The 21,507-nt window shown below is 49.0% G+C and overlaps 1 protein-coding gene across 3 annotated transcripts in view; it reads left to right on the top strand.

Moving 5' to 3' along the window:
• Positions 1-14,983, top strand: part of PRKACB (protein kinase cAMP-activated catalytic subunit beta) — a 58,711-nt gene extending 43,728 nt beyond the window's left edge. For all 3 annotated transcript variants that reach the window (XM_075320222.1, XM_075320224.1, XM_075320223.1), the window contains exons 4-10: positions 3,148-3,246; positions 6,215-6,297; positions 6,386-6,512; positions 8,311-8,406; positions 8,558-8,680; positions 9,529-9,693; positions 13,931-14,983. In XM_075320222.1, the coding sequence (XP_075176337.1) occupies positions 3,148-3,246; positions 6,215-6,297; positions 6,386-6,512; positions 8,311-8,406; positions 8,558-8,680; positions 9,529-9,693; positions 13,931-14,056 (819 nt within the window). In that variant the 3' untranslated portion in view covers positions 14,057-14,983. The remainder of the gene's footprint in view (positions 1-3,147; positions 3,247-6,214; positions 6,298-6,385; positions 6,513-8,310; positions 8,407-8,557; positions 8,681-9,528; positions 9,694-13,930) is intronic.
• Positions 14,984-21,507: the final 6,524 nt, after the last annotated feature.

The following is a 21,507-nucleotide window of genomic DNA, read 5'->3' as shown; positions in this document are numbered from 1 at the left end:
AAGAGTCACTCTCATTTCATCAGTCCAGAAAACCTTTGAAAAATCAGTCTTAAGATAAAACGTCAAGACTGGGCCAAGAAATATCTTATGTTTCTTGTACAAAGGTGGTTGTTTTTCATCCTTCCTTACCTTGGCCATGTCCCTGAGTATGGCACACCTTGTGCTTTTTGATACTCCAGTAACGTTGCAGCTCTGAAATATGGCCAAACTGGTGGCAAATGGCATCTTGGCAGCTTCACGCTTGATTTTCCTCAATTCATGGGCAATTATTTTGCGCCTTTTTTGCCCAACACTATTCTTGCGACCCTGTTGGCTATTTGCCATGAAACACTTGATTGTTCGGTAATCACGCTTCAAATGTTTGGCTATTTCAAGACTGCTGCATCCCTCTGCAAGACATCTCACAATTCTGAATAAAAATAGATACAGGCGCAATATGAGAAGCATCCGTGGATAAATCCCAAATAGGTATAATTAAATTCTGCTCACCTTGGCAGGTTGTGCGCCCCCGCACAACCCCAGTGAAAGCGTGACAGTCCGGGGTGATCCTCCGTTCTGATTGCTGTATCCGTGCTTATTGGATCCAGACTTTATCACTTTAAGCGGGCTTTACACGCTACCATTTCGCTACAGCGATCTCGTTGGGGTCACGGATTTTGTGACGCACATCCGGCCGCTGTAGCGATGTCGTAGCGTGTGACTCCTAGGAGCAATTTTGGATCGTTGCAAAAACGTCCAAAATCGCTCCTCATTGACATGGGGGTCCACTGTCAGTTATCGCTGCTGTCGCAGGGGTGGAGTTGTTCCTCGTTCCTGCGGCAGTGCACATCGCTACATGTGACGCCGCAGGAACGAGGAACATCTCCTTACCTGCCTCCGGCCACAATGCGGAAGGAAGGAGGTGGGCAGGATGTTACGTCCCGCTCATCTCTGCCCCTCCGCTTTCATTGGGTGGCCGCTTAGTGACGTCGCTGTGACGCCGAACGGACCGCCCCCTTAGAAAGGAGGCGGTACGCCGGTCACAGCGACGTCGCTATGCAGGTAAGTATGTGTGACGGGGGTGCCAGATTTTGTGCGCGACGGGCAGCGATATGCCCGTTTCGCACAAACGATGGGGGTGGGTCGCATGCTAGCGATATCTGGCTGGATATCGCAGCATGTAAAGCCACCCTTAAGCTGGTGTCACACATAACGACGACGACAACGACGTCGCTGCTACGTCACCATTTTCTGTGACGTTGCAGCGACGTCCCGTCGCTGTCGCTGTGTGTGACATCCAGCAACGACCTGGCCCCTGCTGTGAGGTCGCCGGTCGTTGCTGAATGTCCAGCTTCATTTTTTGGTCGTCACTCTCCCGCTGTGACACACACATCGCTGTGTGTGACAGCGAGAGAGCGATGAAATGAAGCGATCAGGAGCCGGCACTGGCAGCTGCGGTAAGCTGTAACCAGCGTAAACATCGGGTAACCAAGGGAAGACCTTTCCCTGGTTACTCGATGTTTACGCTGGTTACCAGCCTCCGCTCTTGCTGCCAGCGCCGGCTCCTGCACTGTGACATGTGGCTGCAGTATGCATCGGGTAATTAACCCGATGTATACTGTAGCAAGGAGAGCAAGGAGCCAGCGCTAAGCAGTGCGCGCGGCTCCTTGCTCTCTGCACTGTGACATGTAGGTGCAGCACACATCGGGTTAATTAACCCGATGTGTACTGTACCTAGGAGAGCAAGGAGCCAGCGCTAAGCGCGGCTCCCTGCTCTCTGCACATGTAGCGACGTTATGATCGCTGCTTCTGCTGTGTTTGACAGCTAAGCAGCGATCATAACAGCGACTTACAAGGTCGCTGTTACGTCACCGAAAATGGTGACGTAACAGCGACGTCGTTGTCGCTGTCGCTTAGTGTGACACCAGCTTTAGGCTCCTGAAGTCCACCTTGGGATTCAGGTTTTCCTTTGCGATCCTCCGTTCTCCAGCTGAATTCGCTAATGGATTGTCAGGTCCTATGCAGCTATTACCGAAATCCCAAGTAGGGAGTATGCATGTAGGAAAGATTTTTTTTTTTTTCGGTCTGCTATAGCGCTTCAGGAACCATTTGCTGATATTTAAATGTATTTTTATTTTTTATTGTTGAGCTCCTATTAATGCAACACGTTTCAGCAATTAAATATGCTTTCATCAGGTACCAAATGATGCTACCTGATGAAAGCATATTTGATTGCTGAAACGTGTTGTATTAATAGGAGCTCAACAATAAAAAATAAAAAATACAACATTTAAATATCAGCAAATGGTTCCTGAAGCGCTATAGCAGACCGAAAAAAATCTTTCCTATCTCACAATTCTGGACTTTTCAGAGCCCGTCAAATCTCTCTTCTGACCCATTTTGCCAAAAGGAAAGGAAGTTGCCTAATAACTAAGCACCCCTTATATAGGGTGTTGATGTCATTACACCGCACCCCTCCTCATTACAGAGATGCACATCACCTGATTTACTTAATTGGTAGTTGGCTCTCAGCCTATACACCTTAGAGTAGGGCAACATGTATAAAAAGTATCATGTGATCAAAATACTCATTTGCCTAATAATTCTGCACACGGTGTAGTGTGACATCAGTGGGGTCTAATAGGTGCCGCAGTGTCCCCCAATAAATGGCTATGTTCTGCCAGCAATGTCGGCCCATCGTTCAGCGCTGGTGATGGCCGATCTCTCGGCCCCGTGACCTCTCCTGGCAGCGATCCATTTGCACATGAGTCATGGAGATGTAGAAGCCTCTACTCATTCTACAGAAACTGTCCATTATATGTAAGGAACAAGGTGCTTCTGGCTCAGACGTTCCCAGAACACATCTGCCAGGTGTGACTGTCTCTACGGCTCTCCATCCGTGGACGCCGTCTTCCGGATTCTCTAAAGTGGATCGTCACTCTATACAATACACGTATAAGTTGGACGTCATCCGCACACCGTATACTTTCCTGACGCCATTTTTGGGGTCTTTTTCCCTGCATTTTGAACACTGTAGAAGGTCTACCTGTGGCCCGGATCCCTTTTTATATTTGCCATTAATAGCCTTTCTGGCCTGCCTCTGCAGTATTCTCCTTTTGCCCCCGGTCTCTGTCACCGTTGATCCGATTCTCGCTGTTTGATTTCTAGGTGGTGAAACTGAAGCAAATAGAGCACACGCTGAACGAGAAGAGGATATTACAAGCCGTCAACTTCCCGTTCCTGGTGAGGCTGGAGTATTCATTCAAGGTAAGATCCTGGTGAAGCCGAGAACTGTCCCTAGACCGAATGCGGACGGCTGAGTACAGACCGCTGTGCACAGACCGGCTGCAGTCTCCAGATCTGATCTGCACGGCCTGTGTAGGCACATGAGGCTGGAGAGGTCGGTAGACTGCAGCCGGTAAGTCCACACTCGGCAGAGACACGTTGACATCTGCATCCGTCCTTAGCCCCAGTCCATCATGAGCCTCTAGCTTCGCTGCTTGGTTGCAGAGGGCAATGTTATTTTACATAATTGGGAACCTGATGGTTAATGCTTCAGTCTCCAAATCTCATTGTCTGTGTCCATGATGGGGGTACGTGCAGCTCCCAGACCCCACAATAAAGGCATCCATGTAGACAACAAGCAGCAGTTAATTACATTTTGACACCAAACCTTTGCCTTGTAATTCTGGAAATTATTGCACTGAACACAGTCATCTAGACCATGGGGGGCAATTAATTTTCCCGAGGGGCTACATGAGACCGTGCCTGGGGTGAAGTCCGGCCCAACAGGCTGAAATTACTTCTGCTTGATATTATTAACATATTAATTGTAATCATTATTTTATATTAATATGCCCACTACATATCTCCTCTATATACAATGGGAGCCCCCACATGGCTCACTATATTCAGTATGTTTCCACACAGCCCCTAAACAGGATGAGCCCCCCCACATAGCACCTCTATATACAGTGTGAGCCCCCCCACGTAGCCTCCTATGTATAGTTTGAGCTCCACACACATCTTCTATATATAGTATGATCCCCCACGTAGCCTCCTATGTATAGTGTGATCCCCCATGTAGCCTCCTGTGTATAGTGTGAGCCCCCGCGTAGCCTCCTATGTATAGTGTGAGCCCCCGCGTAGCCTCCTATGTATAGTGTGAGCCCCCGCGTAGCCTCCTATGTATAGTGTGAGCCCCCGCGTAGCCTCCTGTGTATAGTGTGAGCCCCCGCGTAGCCTCCTATGTATAGTGAGCCCCCGCGTAGCCTCCTATGTATAGTGTGAGCCCCCGCGTAGCCTCCTGTGTATAGTGTGAGCCCCCGCGTAGCCTCCTGTGTATAGTGAGCCCCCGCGTAGCCTCCTGTGTATAGTGTGAGCCCCCGCGTAGCCTCCTATGTATAGTGTGAGCCCCCGCGTAGCCTCCTATGTATAGTGTGAGCCCCCGCGTAGCCTCCTGTGTATAGTGTGAGCCCCCGCGTAGCCTCCTGTGTATAGTGTGAGCCCCCGCGTAGCCTCCTGTGTATAGTGTGAGCCCCCGCGTAGCCTCCTGTGTATAGTGTGAGCCCCCGCGTAGCCTCCTGTGTATAGTGTGAGCCCCCGCGTAGCCTCCTGTGTATAGTGTGAGCCCCCGCGTAGCCTCCTGTGTATAGTGTGAGCCCCCGCGTAGCCTCCTATGTATAGTGTGAGCCCCCGCGTAGCCGCCTCTGTATAGGGTGAGCCGCCACGTAGCCACCTATATACATGGAAACATCCCATACACATGAAAAGTAAAAACACCACCTACTCCCCTTGTTCCCGTGTCTCTGGTGCACGGACGCTCCGCGCAGGACACGTGATCGCTGCATCTGCTGTGCTTCACACTGGTTGAAGATGTAGCCACCGACCCCTTGGCCACCAGTGTGTGTGTGTGTGTTCACCGCTGTCTGCTTCCGGAGGGTGCAGATATAGCGGTGACTTCGGGCGGCAGCGGGGCAGGTTAAAGTGGCTGCGCTTTGCCTGAACATGATCTAGATGGCACTGTCTTTATTGTGGCACCCAGGATTTTTCATGTGCATTTTCTTTAATCTTCATGCAGAAGTCCTGATTGTTCCTCCTTTGGTTTATTCAGGCCGGGGCAACTCAGACTATATAATAAACGCCAACCGGCTGCAGCAAACTGATGGGCGCTCCGATACCGGACTGCTGGCATCGGCCGTAGAAACACAAATGGGGCAGATTGGTCACCAGTCCATTGTTCTGTTCCCTTTTAGTCCCTTTTATCTGGGGCACTCGTCCTGTTCTGCGAATAACATGGCATGAAAATAATCGCGCCCAGCAAACAAGCGTTATACTATGTATGATCGCCGGCCCATTAATCTGCAATGAGCGACCTGTGAGCACTTATTTCTCCCTGACATGTATGAATACATTGACAGTAGGGATTTTCCATCCCCCCTTGTCAGGCGGGTGTCAGAATCAGACGCTCAGTCCTGATTGGACAGTGTCAGTGTGTAGTCTCCCCAACTACTAACACCCTGGTGTCAATGAATTCATACGTTACACAACGTAATAAGCAGATGATTTTCTGCCTGCAAATCCACTATGGAGACTGTGTATTGGCCGCCGTGCGTGCATTATAATGTCCCACAGCAAAGATGCCACAACGCCGCCAAAGTGCTGCAGGGAAGCCGCACAGTCCACCCCTGTGCTGCACCGCTGCTGAAGTGCTGCAGGGAAGCCGCACAGTCCACCCTTGTGCTGCACCGCTGCTGAAGTGCTGCAGGGAAGCCGCACAGTCCACCCCTGTGCTGCACCGCTGCTGAAGTGCTGCAGGGAAGCCGCACAGTCCACCCCTGTGCTGCACCGCTGCTGAAGTGCTGCAGGGAAGCCGCACAGTCCACCCCTGTGCTGCACCGCTGCTGAAGTGCTGCAGGGAAGCCGCACAGTCCACCCCTGTGCTGCACCGCTGCTGAAGTGCTGCAGGGAAGCCGCACAGTCCACCCCTGTGCTGCACCGCTGCTGAAGTGCTGCAGGGAAGCCGCACAGTCTACCCCTCTGCTGCACCGCTGCTGAAGTGAAGCAGGGAAGCCACACAGTCCACTATTGTGCTGCCCCGCTGCTGAAGTGCTGCAGGGAAGCCGCACAGTCTACCCCTGTGCTGCACCGCTGCTGAAGTGCTGCAGGGAAGCCGCACAGGCCACCCTTGTGCTGCACCGCCAGAAATCAGTCTAATTTGTATTGTTCCCTACAGGACAATTCTAACCTGTATATGGTGATGGAATATGTGCCGGGAGGAGAAATGTTCTCACATCTAAGGAGGATCGGCAGGTTCAGGTCAGTGGTGGTCTCTGCCCTTTCTGGGGGTTTGCGCCGCCGGATCCTGCTGGTGCGGCTGTCTAAGGTGTGCTGTATTTCTTTCCAGCGAGCCTCACGCGCGGTTCTACGCAGCTCAGATAGTTTTAACATTCGAGTACCTCCATTCATTAGACCTCATCTACAGAGATCTCAAGCCAGAAAATCTCCTAATTGACCAACAAGGATATATTCAGGTGAGCGGCCTCATTAATCAGGTAATGACAAGGGATGATCGAATACTTCGATTATTCGGCTTCGCGAATATTTTCCGAATATCTCGCCGCTATTCGCGAATATTTGATGCGCAATGTAAGTCTATGGGAAACCCGAATAGTTGTTGTTCGGTTTTCCCATAGACTTACATTGCGCATCGAATATTCGCAAATAGCGGCGAGGTATTCGGAAAATATTCGCGAAGCCGAATAATTGAAGTATTCGATCATCCCTAGTAATGACACCACCACGGACGTGCAAATGTTCTGATGTACAGTCTGTGGCTTTGGGGTATGGACTTTACAGATGGACATGTTATCAGCACCGACAGGACACATTAGGGCGGACTGCAGATAACACTATGGAAAATAATTTGTTTTTCATCCCCCCCAAAAAAATATACATATTGGGGTTTGTTTGTTTTTTTTAACATCCATTTTTAAGCATCAGCAATTAAATAATTTATCAAAACAAATTACAGTTTACCATGAAGGCCCCTGTCACTTCCATGGTGATTCTCCTGTGAAGCTCAGCCTGTGGCCATGCTTCATCGCAGACCTTGATTTTTACTATACACTCCAGGATTGCAGTATATAGATGAACTGATCTTAGATTAAAGTCCCTTTAAAAAAAAAAAAATCACAGCACCCCCTTTTTCCTAGTTAAAAAATAAAGAAATCTTATAAATATAAAATACACACATTTGGTATCGCTGTGTCCGTAAAATACCATCAATCAAAGCATATAGTTTATCTACAAGTTAAATGTAAAGAAAAAATAAATATGGCAACATATTGCTAGATTTTTTTTTTTGTTGTTGTTGCTCCAACAAACAATGTAATAAAAAGGAATGAAAACTTAAGGGCCCTTTGCACACTACGACATCGCAGGTGCGATGTCGGTGGGGTCAAATCGAAAGTGACGCACATCCGGCATCGCTCTCGACATCGTAGTGTGTAAATAGTTTTAACTACGATTACCGAGCGCAAAAGCATCGGTATCGTATGATCGGTGTAGTGTCGGTCATTTTCATTATTTTGGCTGCAGCGACGGTACGATGTTGTTCCTCGTTCCTGCGGCAGCACGCATTGCTGTGTATGAAGTCGCAGGAGCGAGGAACATCTCCTACCTGCGTCCCGTCTGCAATGCGGAAGGAAGGAGGTGGGCGGGATGTTTACATCCCGCTCATCTCCGCCCCTCTGCTTCTGTTGGCCGCCTGCCGTGTGATGTCGCTGTGACGCCACACGACCCGCCCCCTTAATAAGGAGGCGGGTCGCTGGCCAGAGCGACGTCGCAGGGCAGGTGAGTGCATGTGAAGCTGGCGTAGCGATAATGTTCGCTACGGCAGCTATCACCATGATATTGCAGCTGCGACGGGGGTGGGGACTATCGCGCTCGCCATCGCTAGCATCGGCTTGCGATGTCGTAGTGTGCAAAGGGCCCCTTAGTCTGAGCCCTACTATGGTATCAATAAAAACCCAGCGCCCCACACAAGTACCAGCTGAGCACTGGCACTACTACTGCCGGGTACCAGAAGGTAAACCTCTATACTGGGTAGGGGATAACAATCTGTGCTGTATGATCTCCGTGCACGCTCAGCTGCATCCCATGGCGTGGAGAGAACAGTGCAGAAAGTATCGGGTACGGGTGCTACTGTGATTAATAGGATCTGTGCTCGGTCACTGTGCCGCTGCCTCTCCACTCGGTGTCAGAACGGGCAGGGCCCAGATAAAGATTATATTGAAGTAACATTTTCACTTATTTTTTTTTTCTCTACAGGTCACAGACTTTGGTTTCGCCAAGCGAGTAAAGGGGAGGACTTGGACATTATGTGGAACCCCAGAGTACCTGGCACCGGAAATTATTTTGAGCAAGGCAAGCGCCAAGCAGACCCACACTTAACATCTCAGTTGCAGTGTTGTTCATTTCTATAAATGGTTGCAGTCTTAGCCATAATTGGCCCGGTGCTGCTCAGCCCTCGTTATAGGGATGTTATAACGATGTCTGTTTCCTATTCTAACTATAGGGCTATAACAAGGCGGTGGACTGGTGGGCGCTCGGTGTGTTAATCTATGAAATGGCAGCAGGTTATCCTCCATTTTTCGCTGATCAGCCCATTCAGATATACGAAAAAATAGTTTCAGGAAAGGTAAGTGACTGTGTGAAGGGTCGGGTGACGTTGCCTGGGGAGTCTCAGGGGAGAGGGACGTTGCCTGGGGAGTCTCGGGGGAGAGGGACGTTGCCTGGGGAGTCTCGGGGGAGAGGGACGTTGCCTGCGGAGTCTCGGGGGAGAGGGACGTTGCCTGCGGAGTCTCGGGGGAGAGGGACGTTGCCTGCGGAGTCTCGGGGGAGAGGGACGGTGTCTGTGGAGTGTCTCTTGGGGGAGAGGGACATTGTCTGTGGAGTGTCTCTTGGGGGAGAGGGACATTGTCTGTGGAGTGTCTCTCGGGGGAGAGGGACGTTGTCTGTGGCGTGTCTCGGGGGAGAGGGACGTTGTCTGTGGCGTGTCTCGGGGGAGAGGGACGTTGTCTGTGGCGTGTCTCGGGGGAGAGGGACGTTGTCTGTGGCGTGTCTCTCGGGGGAGAGGGACGTTGTCTGTGGAGTGTCTCTCGGGGGAGAGGGACGTTGTCTGTGGAGTGTCTCTCGGGGGAGAGGGACGTTGTCTGTGGCGTGTCTCTCGGGGGAGAGGTACGTTGTCTGTGGCGGGTCTCGGGGGAGAGGGACGTTGTCTGTGGCGTGTCTCGGGGGAGAGGGACGTTGTCTGTGGCGTGTCTCTCGGGGGAGAGGGACGTTGTCTGTGGCGTGTCTCTCGGGGGAGAGGGACGTTGTCTGTGGCGTGTCTCTCGGGGGAGAGGTACGTTGTCTGTGGCGGGTCTCGGGGGAGAGGGACGTTGTCTCTGCAGTGGGGTGTTTGGCCGTCCAGTCGGCGACGCGCTCAGATCTCAGAATCATCCGCGGGGAGGAATCTAATGGCGGCGTCTTCTCTCTTGGCCTCAGGTACGGTTCCCATCCCACTTCAGCTCAGATCTCAAAGACTTACTAAGAAACTTACTGCAGGTCGATCTGACCAAGCGATACGGGAATCTGAAGAACGGGGTCAACGACATCAAGAACCACAAGTGGTTTGCCACCACGGACTGGATCGCAATCTACCAGAGAAAGGTAACGGGCGCGGCGTTGCAATAGTAAATGTCACCGCCATCACTACTCCCGACCTTTTCTACTGATCGGATATAAACACTTACAAACCGTCTTTATGAAAGGAGAAATCTCTCCGTTTTGTGTACACAGCTCCATTCTCCGGAGTGCGTCTCCATGGTTACAGGCTGCTGCTCTGGTTCTACAGTTGCTCTTTCATCTGTTCTTTATGGCAGCACTCATCGGAGAGTCCCTGCAGGGGCAGACTACGTGTTCTGTTACCATGGAGACACATTGGTTTGCATGTGAGCTGCAGACACGACACTAGGATGGTGGCTTCTGATAAAGGCAATTTGATAAGCGGATTCGTTTTACAAAGCCTTGTCAGTAGTCAGAGCGGTGGCGGTGCGGTGTGTGATGGTGGCTGTGCCCGGGACTGCGCTGAGAGATCGGCACAGTCCTGGATGAAGGGCGCAGCGCTCGTCAGCAGCGTCACATGGCACGACCTGCGCACATCCAGCCCGGAGGTCTGCGAGGCAAGACGCATACCTGTCATTGTAGGCAAACCTGTTCTGTGTGAATTCCTCACATACGTGCACAATAGAGGGATCTGTCTTTATATTAGAATATCCTTATATAATTTATAATATTTATTCATTTATATAGTGCTGTTAATTCCTCAGCACTTTACATACAATGGTAACACTGTCCCCATTGGGGCTCGCAATCTAGGTTCCCTGTGAGTATATTTTTGGAGTGTGGGAGGAAACCCATGCAAACACGGGGGAGAACATACAAACTCCTTGCAGATGGTGTCCTTAGCGGGATTTGAACCCAGGACCCCAGCACTGCAAGACTGTAGTGCTAACCACTGAGCCACCACAAGACTGCAGTGCTAACCACTGAGCCACCGTGCCGCCCATATAGGAGCTGAACTAGCGTCCCATCCACAATATACTGCTCCCCTGCTACCCACCCAGTATTCAGAGAAGTGGCCAATTATATCTACTATGTGACTGCAGCAGAGCGGGGCCATTACTGCCTAGACTACCCTGCAACATAAATCTGCAGACACCCCAGACATTGCAATAACAATATGGCGGTGACTGCTGAAAACTACAGCTGGACTCCCCATCAGAGAAAGCAAACATCCCCAAAAAAAGCAGACCTCCTCCCCCATTTCTTGTTGTCCAAGCACCAGGACGCCCCTCAATCTGTTTATGGCCCCGGGTCCCCTGGGAGGAGGGGGGGGGTCAGATGTTATGGTGGTGATGATAAATCCGGTGTATTCGGTATGTATTCGGTCTCCATTCTGCGCTGTAGACGTTGTATTGAGGAGACTGAAGGATCACTGTGACGGCGTCGTATTCCAGGCCATAGAGCGACACTTTCATGCTCTTATCTCCACTCGCTGCTGTCTGATAATGCTCCGTTTTTTGGGTCAGATTAATATTTGCGGCAGAAGCCTCTCAGCCCCCCGGGGTCCGGCACCTCGGAGCAGGGTCGCTTTGCTCCGTACTTTCCATGTATTGGGCGGTTGTTTTGGCAAGGACACGTGTGGGTTTTCTTATGCTCCGTTTTATTACGTCTCCTTGTTACTTTTTCTTGGCGCTCGTTTATGGCTCCGCTGCGGTTTGTGGGCGTCTGGGGGAGGTGTGCGATTCGCCTCCTCCTAAGATGAAGACTTGTCAGAAGGCGCGGACTGCTGCCAATGGCAAAACTCTCAGCTCAAAGCGTCAGTAGAAAAGAGCATCGGGGAAAAGACGGGCAGAGGAGAATGTGCAGCTAGTGCAGGGGTCTCACACTCAGCTGGCTGTATGGGCCGCATATAGAAAAAAAAATTAAGGGGCCACATTCTTTACAGAACAGTGACATTTTAATGAATTAATGAAGGTTTTTTTTCTATACATCTTTGGATCACTTTTTTGAACATTTTTTGCTTGTTTATCATAACAAACCTGAACTTTTTTGTTTAGTTAAGCTCATTTATATATATATATATATATATATATATATTATATATATAAAAGCATTTTTAATGGCAAAAAAAACTCATACTTTATTTTGAATTTTATCACCACCTTGTAATGTTTTAAAATTAGCAGCATCGTATAGTAATCTTAGCCAACATCTTGTAGTAATGTCCCCATCTGTGTGCCCTGTAGTATTGTGCCCATCCTTGTAGTATTGTGCCCATCCTTGTGGTATTGTGCCCATCCTTGTGGTATTGTGCCCATCCTTGTGGTATTGTGCCCATCCTTGTGGTATTGTGCCCATCCTTGTGGTATTGTGCCCATCCTTGTGGTATTGTGCCCATCCTTGTGGTATTGTGCCCATCCTTGTGGTATTGTGCCCATCCTTGTGGTATTGTGCCCAGTAGTATTGTGCCCAGTAGTATTGTGCCCAGTAGTATTGTGCCCATCCTTGTGCCCATCCTTGTAGCATTGTGCCCAGTAGTATTGTGCCCATCCTTGTGCTCATCCTTATAATATTGTGCCCATCATTGTGCCCATCCTTGTAGTACTATGCCCTGTAGTATTGTGCCCAGTAGTATTGTGCCCATCCTTGTGCTCATCCTTATATTGTGCCCATCATTGTGCCCATCCTTGTAGTACTATGCCCTGTAGTATTGTGGCCAGTAGTATTGTGCCAATCCTTGTAGTATTGTGCCAATCCTTGTAGTATTGTGCCCATCCTTGTAGTATTGTGCCCATCCTTGTAGTGTTGTGCCCTGTAGTATTGTGCCCATCCTTGTGGTATTGTGCCCATCCTTGTAGTATTGTGCCCATCCTTGTGGTATTGTGCCCATCCTTGTGGTATTGTGCCCATCCTTGTGGTATTGTGCCCATCCTTGTGGTATTGTGCCCATCCTTGTGGTATTGTGCCCATCCTTGTGGTATTGTGCCCATCCTTGTGGTATTGTGCCCATCCTTGTGGTATTGTGCCCATCCTTGTGGTATTGTGCCCATCCTTGTGGTATTGTGCCCATCCTTGTGGTATTTGGCCTAGTAGAATTGCGCCCATCCTTTAGGAATACCTTTCCTCCATTCTCTGCATGCCCATGATTTGTGTTTGCAGCGTTTTGAATGCAGCATGTTTCAGCTGCGTCCAAAACGCTGCGATGTACAGTACAAGCAGAGTGGATGGGATTTCTATAAATCCCATGCTTGTGCGGCCCGCAGTGAAAACTGCTTGCAGAGGCTGCCGCATGTGAATTTATGCTGCGGAGTCGCATGCCCTTTCTTGGGAGAACAGTGAGGAGACCGCAGCACTCCAAACCCTGATTGCGGGTGCTGCAATCTCCTTAGGAGACTTGCGGCCCCGCAGGTCAGGACCCGCCACTTCCAGGACGCTGTGGGTCCTGATCATGGGCACGTACCTGCTTGTTGCGGACCGTGACGATCGCAGCTCTACCCGGGGCTGGCAGGCCTTAACTACAGTGGAATCATTTGCAGTGCTGCGCAATGGCTACCGCCGGCGAATCAGATGCAAGGAGGTGATGTCATACAGCGACGTCACTTCCTTGCATCTGATTGGCGGGCAGCAGCCATTAGTATAACGCAGACAACTGAACTGCGTGGGCACTGCAAATTATTCCACTGTAGTAAAGTCCTACCAACCCCGGGCATAGAGCTGCGATCGTCACGGGGTCTGTGGGCGGCAACAAGCAGCCTCGGCGGGCGCGTATTTGAGCTAGTAGAAGGTATATTCGACTTTTTTTTGGGGGAGGGGGGTAGATTTGGGGCACTATGTCCTGCAGTAGAAATGACTATAAACGGATGAATATAATGTGAACTTGTCAGCAGTATATTTGGTATGGGGCAGAGCATCTCATGTCCCCATTTGGCACCAGATGTGCGCCGGTTTAGTAGTGGGATAAATATAAGACCCGACTGCCGCCTGCGGACTGGACCGCTGATATTTTATATCCAGCTTCTGACCCAACAATCTACAGAAGCCGCGAGGATTAGAGCCACGGTTGCTGGATATTTCGGGGGTTAATGCACGTCTGGTGGTCTTTCATTTGCACATGGTATTGTTCTACTGGTGCTCTAATGCTCTGTCCAGTACTTGTGCGGTGGACTGCTCAGTTTCGGGGGTTTATATCCGGGGTTCCTTAATGTTGCACCACTCTCCCTGACACACGAGAGGGGCAGTCTTCCCATCACATTGTTCACGCTTGCTGTTCATTCTGCAGCTTGTACGTTACTCGCCATCTTATTTTTTTCCTCTGTGCTAATCTTCTCTTTTTGTCTACCAGGTGGAAGCTCCTTTCATACCAAAGTGTCGAGGCCCCGGAGACACCAGCAACTTCGACGACTACGAGGAGGAGGACATCCGCGTGTCTCTCACCGAGAAATGTGCAAAAGAATTTGCTGACTTTTAGGATGGAAGCGCGTTGGACGAGAACGCCATCAGGGCTCACATCGGGATCTTTGCACTCTGTTTTTCAGATGGGGTGGAGCTGACACCATCTTACGTCAAGAGTTACCTAGTTCCTTCATTCCGCAAAGCAGACTGAAGTCTAGAGCGCCATCTTCCATGCGTGCAGTTTGCACCGACCCTCGTACCCCGGCACGGCAGAGCAGCCGGTGCCGTAACGCAGAATACTAGACCACTCCTCTTGTTTTTGTTTCTCCTCTTCTGTTTTCCGTTCTGCGTCTTGTCTGTTGGTTTTTTCCTTTCCACTTCCGCACCGTTTTTAAGTCGTATTTTTACCCAGTTCCACTCCCTTTTACTTTGGCCGTGTGTTGTGTGACTGCTATGGGAGATGTTGCACTTAGTAAGGTGTAGATGCCGAGCTCGCTGCCTCCGGTCTGTGCCACTGGGGAAAAAAAAAGAGAATATTACACATCCTCGCTGCAGGTCCAGGATACTTTTTATTACTTTGTCAGGAACTTTGTGTAAAATAATACCGTCTAGGGTCATCCATGTAACGAAGGTAACCTCTACCACGAAGACCTACTTGGAGAGCAGCGTTTTATTCAGCCAGCCCCCTCCCGTGCCTTGTATTTCTTTCCGGTTTACACCTTTTTATTTTTTTGTCTTCTCGTTACCTTACAAGGCAGTATAGCAATCACACGTCTCCAGTCCGGACTTCATCCACCTCACCCGATGCTCATGTTGGGTTTTAATGCTGCCGCGCGCCGTCTGCTTTCTTAAAATTCCCATCAGTATTTTTTTTTTTTTTTTTTCGTAACGGAACAAAAGAAATTGTGACGACACGATAAACACCTTCCACAAGCTCTGATTTTGTTTTTTTTATTTTATCCCCCCGTGTGTTTTTTTTTTTGTTTTTTTTTTTTTTTTTTTTGTACACGTAAACAAATGACTGATAATTATGCGCCAATAGCAGTCAGGGATAAAAGTGTTCAGTATTTCAGCCCCGTTCCGCCGCCCGTCTATACTTCCCCCATTAGATGTTGCTGCCACATTTTATTTTGGTATACTATATTAGTAAATTGAGGGTAAAGTGCTGTCAGCAACACATGCTCGTGTTCCCGAGGAGGCGCATGCTCGTCCCTGCCGCAGTGTGTGAAGATTTTATTTTTTACCTTTTTATTTCCTTGGTTGTTTCTTGTACCTCGGACGAGCCCCGCCAGGATTCGCACTGGTTGACGGCGGCTGTACAGGTCGGACTTTGCCTCCCACCAGATGAAGCGTTCCCATGTTTCCCACCACTTTATGGTTTTTTTTGTTGTTTTTTTTTTTGTTTTTTTTGTTTTTGCTTGTCCATATAAATTTCTTGTTTGTACACGTCTACATTATATATAAGTATATATATATTATAAATATATCTCTCAGTGACCGGTCTTACAACAGCACACCGTCTCCAATAAACTCGCCTCCTTCTCCGATACATCTCCATGCACAACGAGGATGAAGTGTTTCTATTCTGGAGATATTTGTACGTATCTCCGTCTGTTGTATTTGTTTCGATGCCGGGAGAGACACATTCACCGGCGTTGCTTCCGTTTTAATATGTCCAGAGTTGGCAGCCTGTGGCTCCTCCTGCCTTTGGTGAACCACAAGTCCCAGCATGTCCTGACAGCATCGGGTTGTGTCGGGGCTTGTAGTTCCCCGAGTACACACAGGCCGCAGGTCTCGAGTGTATCTTTTGCCTGTTGGGAGTCCGGCCGCTGGTCTGATGGTGACTATTGTCCGGGGACCAGTATCACCAGTTGCGAGGGGTCAGGATGGCTCCAGGCAGGGGTCAGGTACACTTCATGATGAGCTTTTATTACCTGAGATGTACACGTCGGCACAGAGTGTACGTCTTTAGGTTGGCGAGCGTGTTTTTTTTTTTTTTTTTTGTTTGCACAGAGTTGTTACAAGACGGCCGAGGAGCGTCGCAGTCTTTCTCCGCTCTTACATTTATGTGCAAGGGGAAAAAAAAAAAAGTTTCAGATACTTTGCTGTAGCAAATTTTATGTAACAAAATCTATATATACGTCACAATAAATCGAAAAATTCTTTGTATGAAAAAAAATGTTTTGTATTTTATTTGGGTTATATGGAGACCTTCAAAAAGCCTGGAGGAATTGCTGGAGATTCCCCGATGTTACTGGTCACCATTGCATTATTAAGACTTACCATGGGGGATGATGGCTGTACACCGCTGCCAACATCTGTGTAAGGAGCATCATACAATCCACAGATCCCGGCAGACTCCGAGCTCAGCACTTACTCAAAGGGGGTTGTCTGACATTGATACTTCATAGGTTTGGATGGGTTTAAGGCCATAAATGTAGATATGGTCACCTCCGTGCATCCAGCGCAGGCCGCTCCAGCAGACATGTCTGCTCCATCCAGAAGTGGACGTCGGTAGCAGGCAGCAGCGATCAGGGGACCAGGTGAGTGCCTCATCCCTTGTCATTCTGTAGCAATGGAATAGACCTCGCCTCTTCTGCATCTCAGACCTCCGGAGCAGACCTCGCCTCTGCAGCATCTCAGCCCTCCGGAGCAGACCTCGCCTCTGCAGCATCTCAGCCCTCCGGAGCAGACCTCGCCTCTGCAGCATCTCAGCCCGCCGGAGCAGACCTCGCCTCTGCAGCCTCTCAGCCCTCTGGAGCAGACCTCGCCTCTGCAGCCTCTCAGCCCTCTGGAGCAGACCTCGCCTCTGCAGCCTCTCAGCCCTCTGGAGCAGACCTCGCCTCTGCAGCCTCTCAGCCCTCCGGAGCAGACCTCGCCTCTGCAGCATCTCAGCCCTCCGGAGCAGACCTCGCCTCTGCAGCATCTCAGCCCTTCGGAGCAGACCTCGCCTCTGCAGCATCACAGCCCTCCGGCGCAGACCTCGCCTCTGCTGCTGCTTCTCAGACTTATGGAGTAGATAACGCCTCTGCTGCTGCTTCTCAGACTTATGGAGTAGATCACGCCTCTGCTGCTGCTTCAGACTTATGGAGTAGATCATGCCTCTGCTGCTGCTTTAGACTTATGGAGTAGATCACGCCTTTGCTGTTTCTCCTCAGACGTATGGAGTAGATCACGCCTCTGCTGCTGCTTCTCAAACTTATGGAGTAGATCACGCCTCTGCTGCTGCTTCTTAGACCTTCGGAGCAGACGGCACCTCTGCTGCATTTCAGTCCTCCGGAGCAGACGTTGCCTCTGCTGCATCTCAGACCTCCGGAGCAGCCAGCTATGCATGAAAAAAAAAAAAAATAATTTCAACGTCCGACAACCTCTTTAGCTGATCTGTCACCAGATTTGGGCACATAAAGGCCCCAGGCTGAATCCAGTTTTGACTTTGAGGGGCACAGCTTTATAAATGAGGTCACTGATGGGGGTTTAATACAGAGTTGGTTTTGTATATTTCCTTGAAGGTAAACAATAATTACTGTCACTTTTAAGCCTTTTACACTGAATAAATGTCCATCGGAGATCGGATGATGACCACTCGTTACCGGTTCTACATTTTAAAAGTGCGAATATTTCTAAACTTTGGAAAATGTATTTATGAAACTATCTAAATTCACCAGTTCCACAAGGATGAAGATGTCAGAAGCTCTGGTCTAATCAAAGCAACGTCAGATCTGATCTGGCAGGAACAAGGGTAATGTCAAGATCATGAACTCAATCTAATGAGGATTTTCTAACTAAGCACACCAATCTCATCAGGTTGATGATAAATGTAAAAAAAACAAAGTTCATATTCAGAAATCTGGTAACTGATCCATTTTAAAGTTCAGTGAAGTCCAGGCAGGTGCTCCTAATAAATCTGTGTTGCTGGTATCTTATAATGGCTTTCCCAAATATAATAATAAAGCGAAGGATCGACACTCACATGATTCTATTTGATGCTCTTTATTCCATGTGGCCAAAAGTTGTTTTTTTTTATATCATATTTTGGTTATAGAGCCTTTCTCAAAATAGTCTGTTATGCGCTATAGCTAAAATGCGTCATATTTGACAACTTTTTGGACCCCTAGAATAAACCGCATCAAATAAAAAATCGCGAGTGCTGATCCTTCACCTTAAATCCATTTTAAAGGGATATTCCCCCAATCCACAATATATGACTTCTCCCTAGGGATCTGAGAGCCCACCAATCCTGAAAACAGTGCTCGCCCCATCCGGAGTGAGTGGTCCTGGCAGAGGGGGGAGTATAGCGCCCGGCCAGCTGTCAGACCCATAGTAAATGAAGAGGGCGATGTGCGTGTGCCGTCTTTGCTCTTTTCTCATTGTTCCCTCTGTTTATTTCAATTAATCTTATTTATGCACCAGGATAAAATCCAGTGAGATAAGGAACAGTTGGAACAAGACCGAATGGAGAAAATTATAAAAACAAAAATCTCCTTAAAAAAATAAAGTGCACTGTCCGTATTACAGGTGCGTGAGGCCGGGCCTCCAGGGGATCCTGCTTTTACTATAATGCGTAAAGGGCACGTTTGTCTGGGTGACTGCTACTGTTTGATATATTCCTGCCCCTTTATACTATTGTCCCATACAAAGTAACAATGACCCCTGGCTGTCACTAACAATAATGCCTCTTGATTTGTGGCCCCTGAGGGCTCTGATTTCAGCACCGCTCCCGGAGCATGAGCCTAACCATTATTATGGGGGATTTTGCTCCTGGGAACCATTACATTATGGGGGGGCACGAGGCTCCCCAGGTATGCGCCACTCTCAGCCATTGACGTATTTACTTGTTAGGGGGCCACTCAGGAGAAATTACTATTTATGGGACAGTTGGGGCGATATTACAACGGGGGTGATTACTTGTTAAAGAGGACTGTCGCCATGTCAGAGGTGCCCGGTGTCTATGCTCCTGTTATTCTGCTGCTCCGAGTATTGGAGGTTGTTTCTTTTTAATTTACCGCTTTGTCTTTTGGGTCCAGAATGCTGTCGAGCATCGAATGTTCATTTTCAAGGTCCTTCCAAGCTGGGTGTATTTGAGCTGCTCTGCATTATTAGATTGTCAGCTCTGCGCCTTTTGTAAACACCATAAATATTACCAACAAGTACAAAGCACCAAAGATTGCTGGAACCGTCTGGTGGAATAAAAAAAAAAAACAGAACGCTGGAGCAGAGGGAATAAATATAAGAGTGAAAACTGCCCCCTTCTACCTGGTGCCTTGACCTGTGTAAGGGGCACTGTTGCTTTATCAGGGGCATGTGTGGTATTGCTACTTTATAAGGATTACGTCATGTCCTCCCTCTATCTAAAACTGAACCTGTCAAAAACTGAACTCCTCCTGTTTCCTCCCTCTCCCAACCTTCCAAAACCGAATATTACCATTTCTGTGTGTGGTTCCACCATTATGCCCCAGCAGCACGCCCGCTGTCTTGTGGTTATATGTGGCTCCGATCTCTCCTTCGCTCCCCACATTCGTTCACTCGCTTGCTCATATCACCTCCACCTCAAAAACATCTCTAAAATTCAGCCTTTTCTTACTCTTCTGGATTACTGCAACTATCGACTGATCGGTCTCCCCTCTCCAATCCATTCTGAATGACGCAGCTAGGATCATCTTCCTCTCCAACCGCTCCACTGATGCCTCTGCTCTGTGCCAGTCATTGCACTGGTTGCCTATCCATTACAGAGTACAATATAAACTCCTCACGCTCACCCACAGAGCGCTCTGCAGTTCTGCACCACCCTACATCTCATCACCTGTCCTCTCCATAGTTCTGCACTGTCCTACATCTCCTCCATCATCTGTCTATCAACCTACCCGTGCCCTCTGTTCTGCTAATGACCGAAGACTGACATTCTCAATAATTCGAACCTCCCACTCCCTTCTTCAAGATTTCTCACAAGCTGCACCAATGCCCCGGAACACTCTACCAAGAACAATTCGATTTAATTCCTACATCCACACCTTTTTAAGCGGGCCCTAAAACCGCATTTCTTTAGACCGGCCTATCATCTCCCTAGTCTAATCTAGTCCCTTTCTGCCCTTCATAAAATTTACTTGTTCCCTGTATCTTCTGGTTCCTTCCTCTTTTACACTCTGTACGTAGGAATTCTGGCTGGTGACCGGTCTACGCAGCTGGTTTTGAATCCCCTATTATACTGATGGCTGGACCATATATGACAAGCTTCCCCCCCCCATTCACCTTTTGTGACTCCCCTATTTCCTCATAGACTGTAGCTTACGAGCAGGGCCCTCACTGCTCCTGGTATCTGAATGTTATTTTGTATTGTCTCCTATTGTCTGTACATGTCCACTCTGAGTTGTAAAGCGCTGCGGAATATGTTGGCGCTAGATAAATAAATACAAATTTAAAAAATATATATTTAAATTACATATAGGGGCACTCGCAAAATTACATCCTACAATGGGTTCAGATAGTGATGGTGAGAAGCGAAACGTCCGCAGATGCTGTGGCTGGAAGAAGTCGACATTTTGGGCCAGATGGTAAAGTTAGGAAAAGTGGAATAATGTGATGTCTGTTGCAGCGCCCCAAATCGCAGCGGCCTTTGTCGCCAACCATCTGCTGCAGCGCCCCAAATCGCAGCGGCCTTTGTCGCCAAACATCTGCTGCAGCGGCCTCTCTCGCCAATCATCTGCTTCAGCGCCCCTAATCGCAGCGGCCTTTGTCACCAACCATCTGCTGCAGCGCCCCTAATCGCAGTGGCCTTTGTCGCTGACCATCTGCTTCAGCGCCCCTAATCGCAGCGGCCTTTGTCGCCAACCATCTGCTGCAGCGCCCCAAATCGCAGCGGCCTTTATTGCCAACCATCTGCTGCAGCGCCCCCAAATCGCAGCGGCCTTTATTGCCAACCATCTGCTGCAGCGCCCCAAATCGCAGCGGCCTTTGTCGCCAACCATCTGCTGCAGCGCCCCGAATCGCAACAGCCTTTGTCCCCAAACATCTGCTGCAGCGCCCCTAATCGCAGTGGCCTTTGTCACTGTGTACATGCAATCTCTGGCGCCCCCCACTGCTTCGCTGTTACACTGCTCTACAGCACAATTGGTTTAGAAACTAAAACAGCTGAACACAACTAATCTTGTGCTACTGAAACTAAATATGAGGCTTAATTTTGCTGATTGGCCTTAATTTTCTATAGCCAGAGGAGATTGTAATTTCTCATGGCTCCTTTCATGCCGGTTTATAGAAAAATTGCCTCTTTATTATTTCCTCATCATTATTGCATTGTTAGCAGCAAGTCTATGACATCCTCTATTTAGTCTATTGAGCCTTCACTATTCTGTCATCACCAACTCTGCTCTGATAGCTTCATCCTAATGACAGAGACCTCACCTGCTCTTATGTGGGATCTTTCTTTATTAGAGGTGAAAACAGTTACATGGAAGTGTTGATTTTGAATAATCATCTGGCCACGCAGGGCTTGGACATACCCCGGCCTAGAATTGCGTTCATTAGTCCATTCAG

This window comes from Anomaloglossus baeobatrachus, chromosome 8 (genome assembly GCF_048569485.1).
Source record: "Anomaloglossus baeobatrachus isolate aAnoBae1 chromosome 8, aAnoBae1.hap1, whole genome shotgun sequence".
In the NCBI taxonomy this organism is placed as follows: Eukaryota; Metazoa; Chordata; class Amphibia; order Anura; family Aromobatidae; genus Anomaloglossus; species Anomaloglossus baeobatrachus.
This window is presented reverse-complemented; position numbering and strand designations above follow the sequence as displayed.